This window comes from Sycon ciliatum, chromosome 2 (assembly GCF_964019385.1).
Source record: "Sycon ciliatum chromosome 2, ocSycCili1.1, whole genome shotgun sequence".
NCBI classification, from domain to species: Eukaryota; Metazoa; Porifera; class Calcarea; order Leucosolenida; family Sycettidae; genus Sycon; species Sycon ciliatum.
This window is the reverse complement of record NC_088644.1, coordinates 47,685,904-47,703,785: the sequence shown is the minus strand read 5'-3', so window position 1 is coordinate 47,703,785 and position 17,882 is coordinate 47,685,904. Positions and strand designations below refer to the sequence as shown.

The window sequence follows — 17,882 nt, the reverse complement described above, 5'->3', positions numbered from 1 at the left end:
GTCGACTTTAATATGTCACTCCAGGATAGCTCGATGCTAGAGATGACGGCTCACGTCCTGACCAAAATCACGGATCCTGTACACCGCAGTCGCATCCCTGATGAGGATCGTGGATTTCTCCAGTCTGTCTCCTCTCGTCTAGCGGACCCTATCCCGGAAGTTTCAGAGGCAGCTCCTATCGACCTCCTCATTGGCTCCAATTACTATGGCCACATCATCCAGCAGGCTCGAATCACCCTGTCCTCTGGTCTCTTCCTTCTCCAATCTCGACTTGGATATGTCTTGACCGGCCTCCAACCTGCCGCGGCCGACAGTTCCCAGACAGCGCTACTCTGCCACACTTCCATGAACCAAGCTTTGAGCCAGCTGAACGTGTTCCATCCAGCAAGCAGTGCCGCACCGACCCCAGATATCACCGACATGTGGTGTCTCGACCGTATCGGCATTCACGATTCGCCAAAGGTCACAGCTGACGACCTGGCTCTGAAGCACTTCCAGGATCACGTCCGTACTGTCGATGGTCGCTACGAGGTGGCATGGCCGTGGAAGGCCACACCACCGGACCTCCCCACCAACTACGGCTTGGCAATCGGCCGTTTATCGAGTCTGTGCCGCCGCCTCTCTGCCGATCCTGATCTACTTCACAAGTATGACACAGTCATGAAGTCACAGACTGACCTGGGCGTCATTGAGGAAGTCACCGAGCAGTCCACGATTGGTCCTGTTCAGCACTACCTACCCCACCAGCCTGTCGTTACGCCATCGAAGGCAACAACCAAGCTGCGTATCGTGTATGACGCTTCTGCTAAAAGTTCGAAACGGTCCAACAGCTTGAACGACTCAATGTACCGAGGCCCTATCCGACTACCCAACCTCTGTGGCATGCTCCTCCGCTTCCGTTGCCATGACGTTGTGATGCTAGCTGACATCGAGAAAGCTTTCTTACAACTCAGCATCCGTCCAGAGGATCGAGACGTCACCCGGTTCCCGTGGCTGAAAGACGTAGCCCGTCCCACGCCCACTGATGACAACCTCGCAGTATACCGTTTCTGTCGCATGCCGTTCGGTGTCATCGCTAGCCCCTTCCTGTTGGAAGCAACGGTTCGGCATCATCTACGCAGTCATCCGTCAGCCTTGTCCGCCATGATTGCCGACAACATCTATGTGGATAACACCATCATCGGTATTGATGACCACACTGATGCTACCACTGTCTACCGTCAGTCCAAGGACCTGTTTGCCAAGGCTTCCATGAACCTGCGCGAGTGGACGAGCAACTCTGCAGAGGTCCGCGCCGCTCTACCACAGCAGGACCGAGTCCAGGCCCGTCACGTCAAAGTTCTTGGTCTCTCCTGGGACACCCAAGCTGATCAACTTACGATCCCGAGCAGTAAGATGCTGCGGGTGCCATCCACTCCGGATTCCCCCGTGACCAAGCGGATTGTCTTGTGTGGTCTCTCCAGCTTGTACAACCCCCTTGGCCTTGTGCTGCCTATCACGTTGCGTGCACGCCTCCTGCTACGCCAGATTTGGCAGTCTCAACTCGACTGGGACTCGCCGCTTCCTGAATCGCTTGCCGAGCAATGGTTGGAGATTTCTGCCATGATGTCTGATGTCTCGTCTCTGGCTATCCCTAGACTCTATGGCCCAGTCGCGGCTGCTGTCGACATCCAACTCCATGTCTTCACCGATGCTTCGATGGATGCGTACGCTGCAGCTGCCTTTCTTCGGGTGACGACTGCCGGCAAGCACTACGCCAGTCTCATCTTCAGTAAGTTGCGCCTTGCCCCAACGTCCAAATCCCAGAGCGGTGAGTCCCTGTCCATACCGCGTTTGGAACTGATGGGCGTTGTGATCGGTGCCCGTCTGGCAGTCTTCCTACTCGAGCAGCTCCACGTCCGTATCTCCTCGACAACGCTATGGACCGACTCCAAGTGTGTCCTACATTGGTTGGCATCAACGCGGGATCTGGCGCTGTTTGTGCAGAACCGCATTGCCGAGCTACGCTCCCACAAGTCATTGGCATACCGCTATGTCCCGACCTCCGCCAATCCTGCTGACTTGGCAACACGTCCCCGCAGTGTGCAAGACCTAGCCAAGGATGCCCTCTGGTGGCAAGGACCGCCCTGGCTTCAAGGACCTGACTCGCACTGGCCTCTCCGAGAAAGTCTTCACCTCACGCCCGAAACACTGCAACAAATCGCTGCTGAGTTGCGTGGCTCCAATGTCCTCCATAGTGTCACTCTTGCTGCCGCTGATACAACACCGCCAATGCCTGCAGCTGATGTTCTCACTGTGCTAGTCGATCGCACGTCTCGTCTTGAACGACTCGTTCGTATTGTGTTCTACTGCTGCCGGTTCATTCAGCTCAAACTGCGGGCTTCACTTACAAGTGAACGACGGACCGCGCTCCACGGGTCTCATCCGCTACTGAGCACCCTGTTGCAAGCGCTCATGAAGACACCAGCACTTACCGCTACAACACGGCACCTCATCCTGTGCCTTCTTGTCCGGTCGGCCCAACAGCAGTGCTTCACATCCGTGTTCAACAGCATCGCGAAAGGCACCAGATATCCCCTCCAGCAACAGCTTGGTTTGACGATTGACACGTTCGTCATCATTCGGTGCCACGGCAGAGTGAAACCCGCCTCCGATACCGCTGATGCTCCGCAGGCTCTGCTTCCACCTGGTCATCGGCTCACGCATCTCATTGTCATGGATGTACACTGCCGCCTGCTTCATGTCGGGACAACTCACACTCTAGCTCAGCTACGCCTCTACTTCTGGCTACCTCGAGGCCGGGAAACCGTGCGAGCTATCATTCGCGGAAGCGGAAGCTGCAGTTAACAGCCGCCCGTTGACTACCTTACCAGCTGATAGTGAGGGGCTGGATTATCAAATCCTCACACCGGCTCACTTCCTGATTGGTGGCCGTCCAGCGTCCATTCGGTTGCAAGCTGTAGACGATAGCGACCCGGACTTTCTGCCAACGTCTGCCTCTCCGTCTACCCAGCTCCTGAACGCATGGAAGCGTCAGCAACAACAGAGTGCAGCCTTCTGGCGTCTATGGCAGCGAGACTATCTCCAGATGCTGCAGGCCCGATCAACTCCATCATCCTTCTCTCCCCATGCCCGCCAGCACGGTCGACCGGAGGTTGGTGAGGTGGTTCTGATTGGCGAAGATGATACGCCGCGTGCGGTCTGGAGAGTCGGACGTGTGGCGGAACTCATTGTCAGTCCCACCGACAACGAGGTTCGAAGTGCTGTCGTGCAGACACCAGCTGGCCATGCAGTGACTCGACCTCTATGCAAGCTCTACCCACTTGAGTGTCGAGCCAGCACCCCGCTACCAGCACCTGCTCGAGTGGATACTAGAGACCAGACCTCCAGCTGACGTGAGACCGAGTCGCGCTGCCGCTCGCAAGGCACTGGAAAATATTGCCAAGTGGACAACCTCTTGACTCACACCAGCTAAGTACTATTGCATGTAGTACCTTTTGCTGCATCCTACTCTCTGTTACATTCCCCCCTTCTTTTTCCCGCTACGCTATTTGCTCATTCGTTTATGTTGTCTACTGCTCCCGGCATACTCCCTACTCCATGATTTGGTGGTCTCCCGTTTTATTTGTCCCTGTCTATTAGAATCTCCCATGATTTATTTGCCACACTTATTCGCTGGGGAGTGTCACGCGGACCACTGTAGCGTGAAGTCTCACTGTACTGCTCATGACACGTGCATGTATTGTTCTTAGTAGATCTGGTCTGTGCATGCTTCTGCAATACCTGTACTGCAGTGTTACTCGCTTCACTGCACATTCCCACGCATGCGCTCGCTCACTGCATCATGCAGTGCATGACGTAGTGCTCATGTGGCCCTTTCCTTTGTGTTCAGTTGTGTTAGAAACAAGTAACGTTGGTTGTTCCTTTTTGCTTACTAAACGATCACTATGAGTGTTTGAGTTGATAATAACAACCTTCCTCTCACAGCCAGTCCTGCTGTTATTATGGTTCTATTATCGGGGATCCGGCCCTGATAACAATTTTCTCTGTGCTGCGCTGGTGAGTCCGCAAAGGACGAAGCAATTCTGTCCGCAGATTGAATAGAACGAAGTAGTGGTTGCGACTTCGGCAATGATTTGTAAGAAAGGGTTTGCTCTCCAGTCAAGTGTCAAGTAAAGTCGGCGGAATAGCGCGAGCTCCGGTATGGGGAGCAAACCCTTTCTTAGATTGAATAGAGTTTGAAAAAAGAAAGAAAGACAAAACTCTATTATAGTTGTAGAATGGAAAAATGTGGGCACAAGTTATGCTATCGAGTCCACCAACTAAGCCAGAATTTTGAACAGTCAGACGTGCACAATCTAGCACAACACTGACAAGGAGTACTGAGACATTCCAGGGCATGAAAGTCAGCTTGAGCACTGCTCGATAGCGCTAACCAATGGCCTTCCAACTTGGAAGGTTCATGGATATTTAGTGCCAATTCTAAAGAGGGGAAGGCGTAGCACAAGCTATTGTCAGTTTTGTGCTAGATTGTGCACGTTTGACTATTCAAAAAATCTGGTTTACTTGGTGGACTCGATCGCATAACTTGTGCCCACATTTTTCCATGTTACAATTTTTTCTTTGGCTCACCATCTGAGTTCTATTATAGTTATGTGTATTTCAACATTTCCATTATTCCCTGTACTATCCTGAAGAGAAGGAAAAGAAAACTTTTGCTAGATGAAAGAAGTGTCTTCTTGATTGTGTGAACTTGAGTCACACACGCATTCGAAGGTATAGAACGCGAGATATCTAGAGTGTAGATATTTACATACACTCAACTTCGCGTATAACGACACTCAGCGAGGCATCAGAAAAGTGTTCTTATACCCGAAGTCTCATTATATGGATTATAGTTTGATGGGACTTTGCTCTGGGCATGGAAATTCTGCCGTTATTGCCGAATTGTCGTTTATATCCTCAGTCGTTATTAGCGAAGTTGACTGCACATGCTCATTCAGTCTCTGTCACGATATGGTTGGCATGTACATGTATGTATTCTGCTGCAGTCGAGTACCAAGATGTTACTCAGCTTCTGCACTCAGATAGCCCTAGGCATGGACTACCTGTCCAGTCGGAGCTTTGTCCATCGCGATCTGGCTGCTAGAAACTGCATGTAAGTGGTTTGGAATGCTGCATGTGACGTCATATGCCGAGATGTGTTTTGAATGGGCACGTGTGTCCGTACGTGTGTGTACGTACGTGCGTGTGTGTACGTATGTGTGTGTGTGTGTGCGTGTGTGCGTGTGTGTGCGTATGACTAACAGTTATTTCCGTACTTATGTATGCGTGCACAGTGGAACACACTGTAGTACGTACTCGGGTAAGACATACAAGTCATCTGCTTAGTTACGGACCTTTTTCGTTGCACGGATTTCCTCCCACAAACGCATATACAACTGTATGCGGATACAACATCCTCTGATAAGACAGACAACTGGTGTATGACAGACTTTTCAGCAGGTCCCGATAGGGCTAGCCTTGCACTCTATGTACTTTTGGTTGTTTTCGTACACCTTTACGGAGGACAGGCTCGATTGACAGGTGCTTGAGTACGTTGACAGGGCGGAGGAGGCTGTTTGCAGCTCGGGCAAGCCTGGTCGGGTGGCACTAAACACGTACATTTCTGAGTGCAATAAAAATTTCGAGCATTTTGACATACTGCACTTGTATTGTATTAGTGAGGCTGCAGGAGTCAACTTTGGATAAGAAGTACCTTGGATGCGATATACTTTTGTCCATTCTCCGAGGGGGTATGTCTTATCCGATTTCCACAATAACTGTGTATGTAAATGCGCATGTGTATTAATTTTGTGGGTTTCCTCGTGTTTAACAGGATGTGCATTTGTGCACTCACATGCATGTTGTGTAAATGCATGCGAAAGCGAAAAGGGAGATCCATTCAGTGCGTTAGTAAATTGCAGGTCAAATAGCATGAATTTAATCACGCTTACATTGACTTCTGAACTTCTGCAGGTTGAGCAAAAATTTGGTGGTGAAGATCGGTGATTTTGGATTGGCGCGTGAAATTGCGAAAGACAGCTACTACCGAGCAGGATCCAATCGTCCATTGCCCGTCAAGTGGATGTCGTTTGAGAGCCTGACTCGGAACATCTTCACAGTACAGTCTGATGTGGTAAGTGTGTGTGTGTGCATGTATGTACTTCCTCCGCGTCATTAAAATTGTCGCTTAGCACATCGTAATAATATTTGTGACTTGGCTCGTCTTCGTCAGACAGTCGGAATCGCTGTTTTCTGTGTTCGAACACTGGTGCGACCCTTCCTGCGCAATGTCTACTTGTTACTGAAGCCGTGGTGGTCTCGGACTTTGTCGGAGGTCTCCGCACCAAGCAAATTCATCGCGCTCCGCACTATTCCGCCCCAGAGCGCATTTCGTTTTCTGGAGTTCGTGCCGTCCCACATCGTTCGAGTGAGCATTTATCAAGACTGCAAGCCCGGGTATAAGAATCCTGGTATCTTTCCTGAATACGAAATGCTGAAGTTGAACATGGCAAGAACAAAGTTGTCTCAAATTCCTAAAATGCGCTATTTGTGGCGCATTTTGCTGCGAAGGTAGCAGGTCTGAAAACATTGACAAAATCAGCGAAGTGCTTGCCAAGGAAAGAAGGTGCGTAACTGCTTACCCTACCCCGCTGGAAGGTCGTTACAGTGTACTTTAAAAATGCTAGCTTGCTTCATCCCCTGCCACCTGGACGCATGGATCGCTTGAAAACGAAGTTTCTTGACCTGAATTTGAACGCACGTCTTCTTCAGCGTATTGTTGAGTGCTAAAGGGTCTGCCTCAAGCTCTGATGAAGACGTCGACCTTAGCTACAAGTGCAGCGAAGCGGGAGGCCACAAACTAAAGCTGGGTGCGTCGACAATGCTCCGCCTCAATTTCTAGCTGATTTCTCTGCCCCTCGAGTGGACAAAATAAATTCGAAAAATCACTCTGGGAAGCGACAATTTTAATGACGCGGAGGAAGTATGTATGTGTGTGTGTGTGTATGTGTGTGTATGTGTGTGTGTATATGTGTGTGTGTGTGTGATGTGTGTTGTGTGTATGTGTATGTGTGTATTTACATGTATGTGTGTGTATAAAACGAAAAAGGTGTGTGTGTGTGTGTGTGTGCGCGCGCACGCGCATGCATGCCCATGCGCACACGTTTGTGTGTACGCGGGGGTGTGCCCGCATGCCTGGGTGTGTGCCGGTGGGCCGGGGCTAATGTATTCTTCTGGATAGCAGTTTTTGTTAGCTCCAGTGTGGCAGCAAACCCATTCCTAAAAAAATCATCGCCGAAGTCGCAACCACTGTTTCGAGCAGTTTTTGATATACAAAATCTTACTTGTGTGGCAATCTTTGATTTTTGATTAGCACTTTTCTTTGAAGGCTGAATGTTCATCATATTATACACCCTGAGAGTAATTCCTGAAACCCATCTACAAGAGTAACAACTGGAATTTCTAAGACCACGGAAGGACAGCTCATGCTACTCGCACGTCTGAAGAATTAGTTGCAGCACTGCATTGGGTCAGCATCTTACCCATAGCGGAGCCATTTTTTCGACATGAACGTCTGACACCCACTCGAAAGAACTCGGTCTGGAGCGGAACCAGACTAAAATGATGCAATTGTAATACCTGAAACAACTAGTATCAAAGTGTCAACATCAGCACAAAAATTCGAAAACAGTGTATCTGGCAAAGGGGATAGCTGCTACAGCACAGCGCAGCCACCTACTGGGCTCTTCGTCTCTGTGTACATGCCCTGCTTCCACCTCAAGCGTGGTTACTTGCATCTTACACATACGTGCAGATTGGGAGTACAGTCATGTACCACCCACACTGCACTGTATGCATGTTACTTGACGGTGCATACTAGGCATGGGTAGCTAGCCTGCATGTATCGCAGATTTCTGCGAGTCCCAGAGATTTTTGTGTAGCAGTAGATCGATTTTGCAATGCAAACTGCTATGTGATACAGGATGAAGTCATCCCTCCGTGTTAAAATATAAGCTCGTAGAACGCGGAGAGTATTATCTCCAGTTTTCTGATTTCCTTGCGCGCATGCACGTGCGTTTGTGTGTGTGTGTGTGTGTGTGTGTGTGCACGCTCTTGTGTGTGTGTGTGTGTGTGTGTGTGTGTGTGTGTATGTTCACATGTGTATCCAGTGGGCATTTGGCGTTGTGATGTGGGAGATCTTCTCTCTTGGTATCATGCCTTACACTGGTGTCGGCAATCATGAGATGATGGATGTGCTCCAACAAAACATTCGTCTGCCTCCACCTGATGACTGCCCGGTGGAAGTGTAAGCACCATTGGGCTATATCAGCTGCATTTTTCGATTTCGACAGCATGTTACAAGGCGAGGACGCATAGTGCTCCTGACTACAACCTACATGCGGTTGAAATCGAAAACATGTTAATCTATCAAGCAGGGCTTCTATATATACCATTGGCTACATTGTAGATCCATGTGATAACGTGAAGGTGCAACAGTTCCTGGCACTCTAAAGTACATGAAGCATACTGAATATAGGGGTGACAGCTCAGTGGTATTGAATGACTCGACTGGGAAGTTGCTGTGTGGCCCAGGAACAGGTGGAGATGGGGCGAGCTCACAATAGCTTACCCTACTCGCGTGATTACCACGGGCACTATTTTCTATATGTTATAAAGCCATCACATCGCACTATTAAAAACAAAATCACCGTTTGCGCGAGACTCGACTGGAAGCCGAGTTTTCCGCATCCGCAGGAACGCCACCACCCTCTGGGATCAAGGCGTAGATGCAGCTCCTAAGCGGTGGGAGGTGAGTAGATCAGACCCACCACAAAGTGGTCAAAGACGGAAAATCCCATACGCTACATCCATGTTTCCCTCGTGCCAGGCCACGAGTTCCGAATTTTACTGTGGGTCGAAGCACAGCTGGAAAAAGTCCTTCTGCTTCCAAGCAGGACTTGAACCTGGTACCCTCTGTTCCTCAATCATGGGCTTAGACAATCCCACTAAGCGCTATTCAAGATTGGTCTTTCATGATTTTTTCCATTGGCTCTCCGAGACTGGGGCACAATTCAAGAGAGGGCGAGTACAGTACCCATAGCATGTCCAGCCAGCACATCAGCTGATGACTTAAATACTAGCATTGCGCTTGTCTCCAGGTCCGTCCCAAGTCTGGCAGCATCATTGTGAAATACGTTTCCTCATCTCTCTGATTTTTTTGAACCTTCAAAACAGACACTTTAAATTGGTGTAGAGGTGTAATATTTCGCAACGCTGGTGTGAACATATGAAAGTAAAGAAAATGAACAAAGATATTCGGATGGAGGGCCAAGGATAAATTTATAGAAAAGAAAAAGGACCAAAGAACTTCGAGAGAGTTTGGAAGCTCAGGGCCCTACGCTATGCTTTTTTGCCTAGAGAGAGTCAACTTTCTCTTTGCATTCGAGGGTAACGACGCCGTCTACCACCTTGATGACCTAGGCAAAAAAAGTATAGGGATGTTATAAATTTTCATTCTCCTATTTTTTAGACATAACCTAGGATCCGAACCCACACTATGACCCTGCATGCATTCCCCCGATACACTTCCCATACATACTCATTCTTCCAAGTTGCTTCACGTCATGATCTTGCATTTGAAATCCCTATTTGAATATTGTGGTCAGCCATCTTTGATGATATAGAAAGGGACAGGTACGGGATAGCGCCAGGCATGCCGAAATGCTGTCCTTGATGGTACGGAACGGGTACGGGATAGCGCCAAGCATGCCGATATCGCGATGCTGTCCTTGATGGTACGGTACGGGACAGGTACGGGATAGCGCCAGGCATGCCGGTGTCACAAACAAACAAACAAATAAGCACCAAATTAAAGCTGTGTGCACCCTGGCTAGCGCCAGACGTTACTGAAGTAACGTCTTCTGCATAGCTACGGGAACAAGTTACGCTATAATGTCCATTACACCACCAGTTGCTAAACAACGATTTCGCATGATTCTTGTTCGCATAGCTTCCCCTTTTATTCATCTTCGCATCTGTGAGCCACACAAGTTGTGTGCAATGTTGATTTGTGTTCTGGCATCGTGGATTGACCGTATTGTCCAATGGTCTTGCCAGTATCGTCATCGACATGCATGAGCATCCGCCAACGTCCTTCACAGCAGAGACTTTCAGCTTGTGCTTGTCTTGGTTGCGCTAACCTTCACCTCGTATGTTATCATATAACTTAGCACCGTCCAAGTTGGAAGGCTGTTGGAGTGCGCATCCAAGATGTGCTAGAGCAGTTCGCCAGTTAGTTGTAGAATGCCAGTAGCATTGGTCAGTGTCATGCAATGTTATCGCATGAGCTGTTGGCATGTTTAGTAGCTGGTGGTGAAGTGGATATTATAGCGCAACTTGTAGTTCATTGGTTCTTTTTCTTTTCTACAAATAAAGATATTTTTTGACTTTGGGGTCGGGTTGGTTTGTCAGGGGAGTGTATCATATTTGGATCAAGCATGTTTTCTATCCTCCTTCTCGGTGCTCAGGTACAACATAATGCACTCATGCTGGTGTCTTAACCCAGGAGCACGGCCTACGTTCTCCGTCCTGGCTGGTATGCTGGATGAGTGTAGAGAGAGGCAGTATGAGAACATCCCTGTCCATAAAGTGAAGACCGAACCGCACTACGTGAACTGTGATCCAGCCACACCGGGCTCTAACATACGCCAAACGAATGCCAACGGCCTAAGCAGGTATGTCAGTATGTTTCCAGTCTGAGAGTGCATGTTGAGAGCATGCCAAGGAGCCTTTCCTCTGACGATAGCCCCGGCAGGATCTCTCTCTCTCTCTCTCTCTCTCTCTCTCTCTCTCTCTCTCTCTCTCTGTTTTTCTCTCTCTCTCTTCCCCAACACTCTCTTGTTCTCATTAATTTTTATATCTGTGTGTGCATATGTGAAAAAACGCACGCACGCAAGCACGCGCGCGCGCACTCACACACACACACACACACACACACACACACACACACACACACACACTACCAGTACTACTTCTAGCAAATGTCTGCATCTTGGAGCACGTCACTTCTTTAACTCGGTCAGAGTCAGACAGGAAGAATTTCACGGCCACATCCATACCGAGACATGTCCTCAGCATATGGGAAGTGTCGAATACCGAGCTGGCAGTGTAGTTGATATAGGAGCCGATCTATAGCCAAAACACTGTAGCTGCTCCATACTCAGCCCCCCCCCCCCCCGACACACACACACAAATACAGACATATGCATGCACATATCCTCCTCACCTTTCCCGTACACAAGTACACTTGTCCGTATCCATTATAAAAGTCTCGTCTTCATCTAAGTAAAAGTGGGGAGGCTTCCTCTTCATCTGTTTTCATCATTCTCAGTTTTATTGGAAAGAAGCAAACAACACACAGAGCACAGAAGCCATGTAATTCCGACCATGCCTTTTTGACCATTACTTTTCAAGTTAAATACAATGGCAGCAAGGAAGTCCTTACAACTGAAACTTTGGCGGTCAGAGCAGTGACCAAAAATAGCATCTAAGAAAGCCTTAGTGACTCCAACTACATTGTGACACAGCCAATACAGAGCGGTGTATCATAGTGACACAGCCAATACAGAGCGTTATAATCGTAGTGGCACAGCCAATGCAGAGCGTCATATCAACCACCAGTCACACTTCCTTAGGTGCCAATGTTTGCGACTGCTCTGACCGCAAGTAGGGTTATAAGGAATTCCTTGCTGCTGCTTTACAATTATCGCTGTATTCGACTTGAATAGCAATGGTACGAACAGCCTAGTGGAAACTGCATGGCTTCTGGGCTTGGTGTCTTGATTTTTCAGTTTTGTTTTATCTTTGTGTGTAGGTGTACTAAAGGTACTCTCCGCGCTCCGTACCTTTCATTGATCAAGCAACGCAGCATGGATACGTGCAAGATGATGAGGCCAGCTCAGCAAGAGCTGGAGCTCACGACGGTCACTGAGACTTCTCCATCAGGTATGTAAACTGTTCAGCGCATTGTTTGATTAAAATCTGGTTACTCCTGGATGATGTCAAGCAGCATATTGAAACGCAGTCAAAGGCTCATGTAGACTGGCAGCAAAATTGCAAGCATGTGTGGTCACAGGGCCTGAGGGTTCATGTTGAGTGGAGTTTCCTATTTGATTATTTGAAATGGCTGTAAACATAAACTGTTTTAATCAATACAGCCATTTCAAAAATCAAAATTAATAAATTTGGTTTTTCATGCATCCAATAGAATGGGGAATTCTAGCAGTCTGAGAGTTCTATCCAAGTTCACTTTGTTTCACGCAGCATACATGTATAGCTGTTGTTAAACAGCCAGGTGTCTGTACATGGCATAGCAAAACCGACGGCAGACAGAACAAGAGGACTCGAGGTCGTACTGTGGGGAAAGGCAGTGCATACAGGACTTGCTTGTGTCATTGCTCACGGTGTGAGTCTTGTAACACACTGGCTCTGTCCACTCAACATAAAGCACTATAAGCAGCCTGTGTGTATAGGATATTGACCAAGACGAGATCTATATGGAAAATAATTATAGGCCTCGCAAAAGAACTCGGCGGATCTTGGTCTTTTACTCGGCCTATATTTCCCATATAGACCTTGTCTGGGTCAATATCCTATTTTTCACGATTCCTTTGCCATGAGCTCATGACCCGAAAATTTGATCCTTTAAGGAGCTATTTTGCATTTGTACTGCCATGATAGTGTTCATAGGATGTTGCCTATTTTGGGTACAAGACTGTAAGAACAACAGGGTTCAGCATCTGCAGCACAGTGACTGGGTGGTATGAGGGGTTGCTTGAGGGGTTGCTTGAGGGGTTGCTTGAGGGGTTGCTTGAGGGGTTGCTTGAGGGGTTGCTTGAGGGGTTGCTTGAGGGGTTGCTTGAGATTCATACTGATGTGGGTTCCAATTCTGCTTGTTCCCTTCCTTTGTCTTCTGTCTTTCAAATTTTCTTCTTGAAGTGGAGAGATAATTCCGAAGTCCCTCCAAAGTCGAAAAGATTACGATGCTTTAAAAGTGGTCAATATATACAGTCGATAGAAGCGGTCCGTATTACGGCGATATGGGCAATAGGACCAGTCAGGGATCACAAGAATTAGTGGAGGGCGATATAGAAGAGTGATAAACATGTATAATTTTGAGTCTGTGTGTGTGTTTGTGTGTGTGTATGTGTGTGTGTGTGTGTGTGTGTATGTGTGTGTGTATGTGTGTGTGTGTATATGTGTGTGTATGTGTGTGTGAGTGTGTATGTGTGTGTTTGTGTGTATGTGTGTGTGTATGTGCACGCGTGGTTGTGGTTGGATGTTCGTGCACACTCACAAACATACCCGGTACCTGCAGATATCGCCACCGCCACCAACAGCAGAAAAGGTGGCCACAACAAGCCTGCTCAAAACCAGCAGACATTGGACACCATCGCTCCACCTGCAATCATCAGCGAGAGCATTATCAACGAGCAACACTACACTGAGGAACCCACCAGGGCCACGGCCAAGAAACTCTCCACGACATCAGCCAGCTTGGTGAGATGCTCACAGGCAGCGGTTCTGTAGATGATAGTTTTTCATTCTTGTCTCGTGCACTGCACGCAGTCAGCGCTGTGTGCATGTGGTGGAGTCAGTTTTTTAGTAAGCCGGGCCTGTAAAAATGTAAATTATCGTGTCCGTTCCCAAATGGAACTAACGACGGCCGCTAACACCCGGTAAACTCTAGCGGCAGACCTGTGGAAGCCGAATAAATAGTAGTTTATTCTGAACTTGTTTGTGAATTTGGATCGAATATTTCTCAGTTCATGTCTTGCACTCTTGAGCTATTGATTTATCTCTTTGCTTGTGATAAGTGTTTTGATTATCACCTTCATGTTTTGGGAACTCGTGGCCTGGAACTGGGGAAACATGGATGCAGCATGATGGGTTTTTTCAGTCTTTGACCACTTTGTGGTGGTTCTGATCTACTCACCTCCCACCGCTTAGGAGCTGCATCTGCCCCATGATCCTAGAGGGTGGTGGTGTTCCTGCGGTTGCGGAAAACTCGGCCTCCAGTCGAGTCTCACGCGAACCGTGATTTTTTAAATATATTCCCGGTTGGAGGAAAGAAAATCAGCACACGCAGCACAGAAGCCATTATAGTTTCAACTAGGCCTTTTTGTATCAATACTTTTCAAGTCGAATACAATGGTGATTAACGAATGCTATTTGGTCATTGCTTTGACCGCGAAATTTGTAGCTGGCGTCACGAGCGCTATCTTTTAAAGCGCTATTTTGTCAATGCTCTGGCCGCTAAAGTGCCGGTTATAAGGACTTGCTTTCTACCTTGGTAATCAGTAGAAACCACCATTGTATTCGACTTGAAAAGTAATGGTACGAAGGGCCTAGTCGAAACTATAATGGCTTCTGTGCTGCGTGTGCTGCGTGTGCTGTTTTTTCTTTTTTTCTGTTTTTTTTTCGCTTTCAGCTGATTGTGTCGTACTACGATTTTCTTTACTTCACTGCATCTTTTAAACTACTATTCATGTTGTGTTATTGAACTAGTGAATATTATTATTGTGCATACAATCACTGCATTTAGACTACTTCCAGAACTAGTGACAAACTCGGCCATTTGAAAATAATCTGAACCGTCTACCTCTCCACACTGCGCTCATGGTCCACGTTTACAACACCATAGCGAGGAAGTTTATTTTTGGATATATCCTCAGTGGAGGTAGATAACTACTTACTAACTACCGACAAGAATGGACTCTATAGACTACTTACAACTTGTTATTTTGTATTGTGTTTGTGAACTAGTGAATCTATTCAAGAGTCCATAAACAAGAGTATGCAACTGTGATCTCTTTTCTATGGGCCAGATGCGCGGCGCGCTGCCTTCATTACATCATTCAGCTGCAGTCCGCGCACTGCGGAAAATCAAACGCCGTGCTTTCCCTCTGGTTTGAAATGGACTTGTGTACGGAACTGGAGTTCATGCGCCAAACTTTAGAGATTGGGTAGGTACTGGAACGAATCGAGCGAAAACGGATGGGCTCGTACGAGAAATTGTGAGTTTGAATGCATGCTTTCAGAGCGTGATGAAGGCAAGTTACGTAATGAAGGCAGCGCGCCGCGCACTGGGCCATAACCACAGTTGCATACTTTTTTTTATGCACTCTTGATATATTATTGTATTACATGTTCATCTGGCTTTGCCAGTACAATCCTTCCCATGAGATGGCAATGAAAACAACGGTTTTAACCCGTAGGCAAGGGTGTGAGTGTTACATGCGCAACTCGCCCTGTTTGTTGCGTTTACAGGAGAAGATACAACAAAAATGGCTGATAATAAGACGGTACAGTGACTTCATTCACGCTACTACATGCAAGCTGCAACCAGTTACAAGCCCCTTTAAGACATAAGACAACAATGATTACGTAACTTTGTAAGTGGGCAGTTCATCAAGTACATGTACAAAGATTTTTTTTAAGTGGGCATGAGACAGTCACGATTGAGTTGATGTATGCATGTTTGTGTATGCGTGTGTGTGTGGGGGGGGGGGGTATGGTCAAATCCGAGATCTCGCGCTCATTGTGATAATTTAAAATAGCACGGTGTGGGATGCCCAGTTTGTAGATCGGTCATGGGACGGGAAAAATGGAAAACCTTACACACACACACCATCTTCAATGGTCTCTTCGCTGCAAATTACAATACTTCTCAATCAAAATTTCGGCCAGGAGCCATCATCAGGATTGAGGAGAAGAACAAGTGAGGTGGACCTATAACAGGCAACACAAAGTGGAACGAAACTACACCATACGTGATAAGATTGCACCATCCTTTCTGCACAGGCACACACACATACCCATGCACGTGCCAAAACACTGAGACACACACTCATACTCACACTCGCACCAACACTCACACTCATACTCACACTCGCACCAACACTCACACTCACATTATGCACACAAGCTCACACTCCAAAATACACCCACACCCACACTTGTGTAACTAAAGACACACACAAACCCAATGTGCCTGAAAACAAGGTGTACACTTGGATTGAAGATGGTGTGTGTGTAAGGTTTTCCATTTAAAGTGACTGCAGTGGAGCTTGCGCTCATGTGACGGGAAGTTTCATTTATGCCGATAGGCGCCAACCCTTGTCACTGTTCACCTTTGGTCGTCGATTTCTCACCTCTGTTGCCTCAAGGTACTTGCGTGATCTGGTGATGGAAAAGAAGGCTCCCTGTCGAGAATCTTTGCCTGGTGGAAGGACTGAGAAGATGATGTGTGAGATTGTCGGTGGTGGGTTTGTAGTGGTTACCATGGTTACCCCAGGGAGTTTTCTCCACTGTCGTCTCTGTACTTCCCAGTAGTGTTCCTGAAACCGCTCCTGCACTGGCCGCTCGGTTTCCCCGACGTACAGCTAGCTCTTGACAAACTACAAGGTTCTGTTTTTTTTGTTTTCCGTTGCCTACATGATCTTGCAAGTCCTGTTTTCTGCACCTACTTTCAGTTGACGGCTAATACAGGCCACGCATCCCGGGATGATCGCCGAATTACTCGAGGACAGGAACAGCGGCTGCTGCAAGTGCCTTTCCTTCCTGGACCTTCTGGTCGTCAGTCATTGACATTTGTATGAAGCACTCTTTGGAATGCCCTTCCCAGTGATATTCGCCTCCACAATGCGGCTTGTGCCTTTAAGCTAGCTCTGGACAGAATTGATTGTAATTTGTAACCAATGTTAAACGCGCTCCTTCCTCGCTCGGCATCACTTCCTTCATGGGTACCGCTTTGCTTGACATTCATCCCTCATCTTTATACTTTTAGAAGCAGTGTGCACGCAATAATCCCCCTCCCCCCCCATTCATCATACACATTACTGCATGTTATCCCTATGTGTTCTGCACTGCTTACAACACACACCCATTGAATTCTATACTTTGAAATTTTATGATTCTTTTTAATTTTTCCTTCTCTCATAATAAGTTATTCGTTCTTAGTAGGAACCGGAGGTTTTCCTCTGGTGAAAAGGCAGGATTGCCTGTGCTCTAAACGAATTCAAATTAAAGAAACAAAACAAAAAAAGTGTCCACATCATACTGCATACAACATTCTGCACCACACAATGTGACACATTTACGACCAGACACACCCTATTGATTGTTCTACTAACTATTCTTATCTTTGGTGTAGTAGTACTTCGAAGTAGCACGGTCAGGAACCCGAGACCAGTGGTCGAGTTTGATAGTAGTGACTGCTAATAATTGCCTGGGTTGACTTTGGATTTGTCTTCATTTTTCCGATCACATTTTTACTAGACCGTTTGGAGAGTGAAGATGTGTATGGATACATTATCACGGATTTTCAATAAAGTTGTTTGAATGGAGAAAAAAAAGAAAAAAAGACCAGTGGTCGAGGGAACCTACTACGCCTCACCTGTACTGCTGCTAGTTTAGCAGCCCCTACATCAGTGTCTGTACTGCAGGTAGCCGTTCGTCATTGTCTTTTCTTCTCTTTCCTTTCTCTGTCTGATGGTAGGGATTGTGCGGCATTCGTAAAAATATAAAAAATTGAAAAAGCACTAGGATGGCGCTCAACTTCATGTCCGACACCAGTGTTGACTCAGCTCAGAGCAGCTGCCAGGATGGCTTGGGCGAAAAAGAACATGGCTTCAAAATCGCTCTAGTAGTAAGCGCTGGTGCAGACGAACCAGTCACATGTATACTTTTCAATGCCCGACCTGTTCACCACCTCGGGGTGAGCGCCGCTGACGGGCACGGCGCCGCGTTAGATAGTATGTTGAAGAGTAACGAGACAG

General features: G+C 47.5%; 2 protein-coding genes across 2 annotated transcripts in view; one reads left to right on the top strand and one right to left on the bottom strand.

Moving 5' to 3' along the window:
• Nucleotides 1-14,715, top strand: part of LOC135810277 (insulin receptor-like) — a 36,620-nt gene extending 21,905 nt beyond the window's left edge. The window contains exons 8-13 of the mRNA XM_065323759.1: nucleotides 5,052-5,158; nucleotides 6,019-6,178; nucleotides 8,214-8,350; nucleotides 10,572-10,778; nucleotides 11,918-12,048; nucleotides 13,421-14,715. Coding sequence (XP_065179831.1) covers nucleotides 5,052-5,158; nucleotides 6,019-6,178; nucleotides 8,214-8,350; nucleotides 10,572-10,778; nucleotides 11,918-12,048; nucleotides 13,421-13,632 — 954 coding nt within the window. The 3' untranslated portion in view covers nucleotides 13,633-14,715. The remainder of the gene's footprint in view (nucleotides 1-5,051; nucleotides 5,159-6,018; nucleotides 6,179-8,213; nucleotides 8,351-10,571; nucleotides 10,779-11,917; nucleotides 12,049-13,420) is intronic.
• Nucleotides 14,716-15,776: 1,061 nt separating this feature from the next.
• Nucleotides 15,777-17,882, bottom strand: part of LOC135810660 (uncharacterized) — a 5,577-nt gene continuing 3,471 nt past the window's right edge. Inside the window, exon 2 of the mRNA XM_065324150.1 lies at nucleotides 15,777-15,834. Coding sequence (XP_065180222.1) covers nucleotides 15,777-15,834 — 58 coding nt within the window. The remainder of the gene's footprint in view (nucleotides 15,835-17,882) is intronic.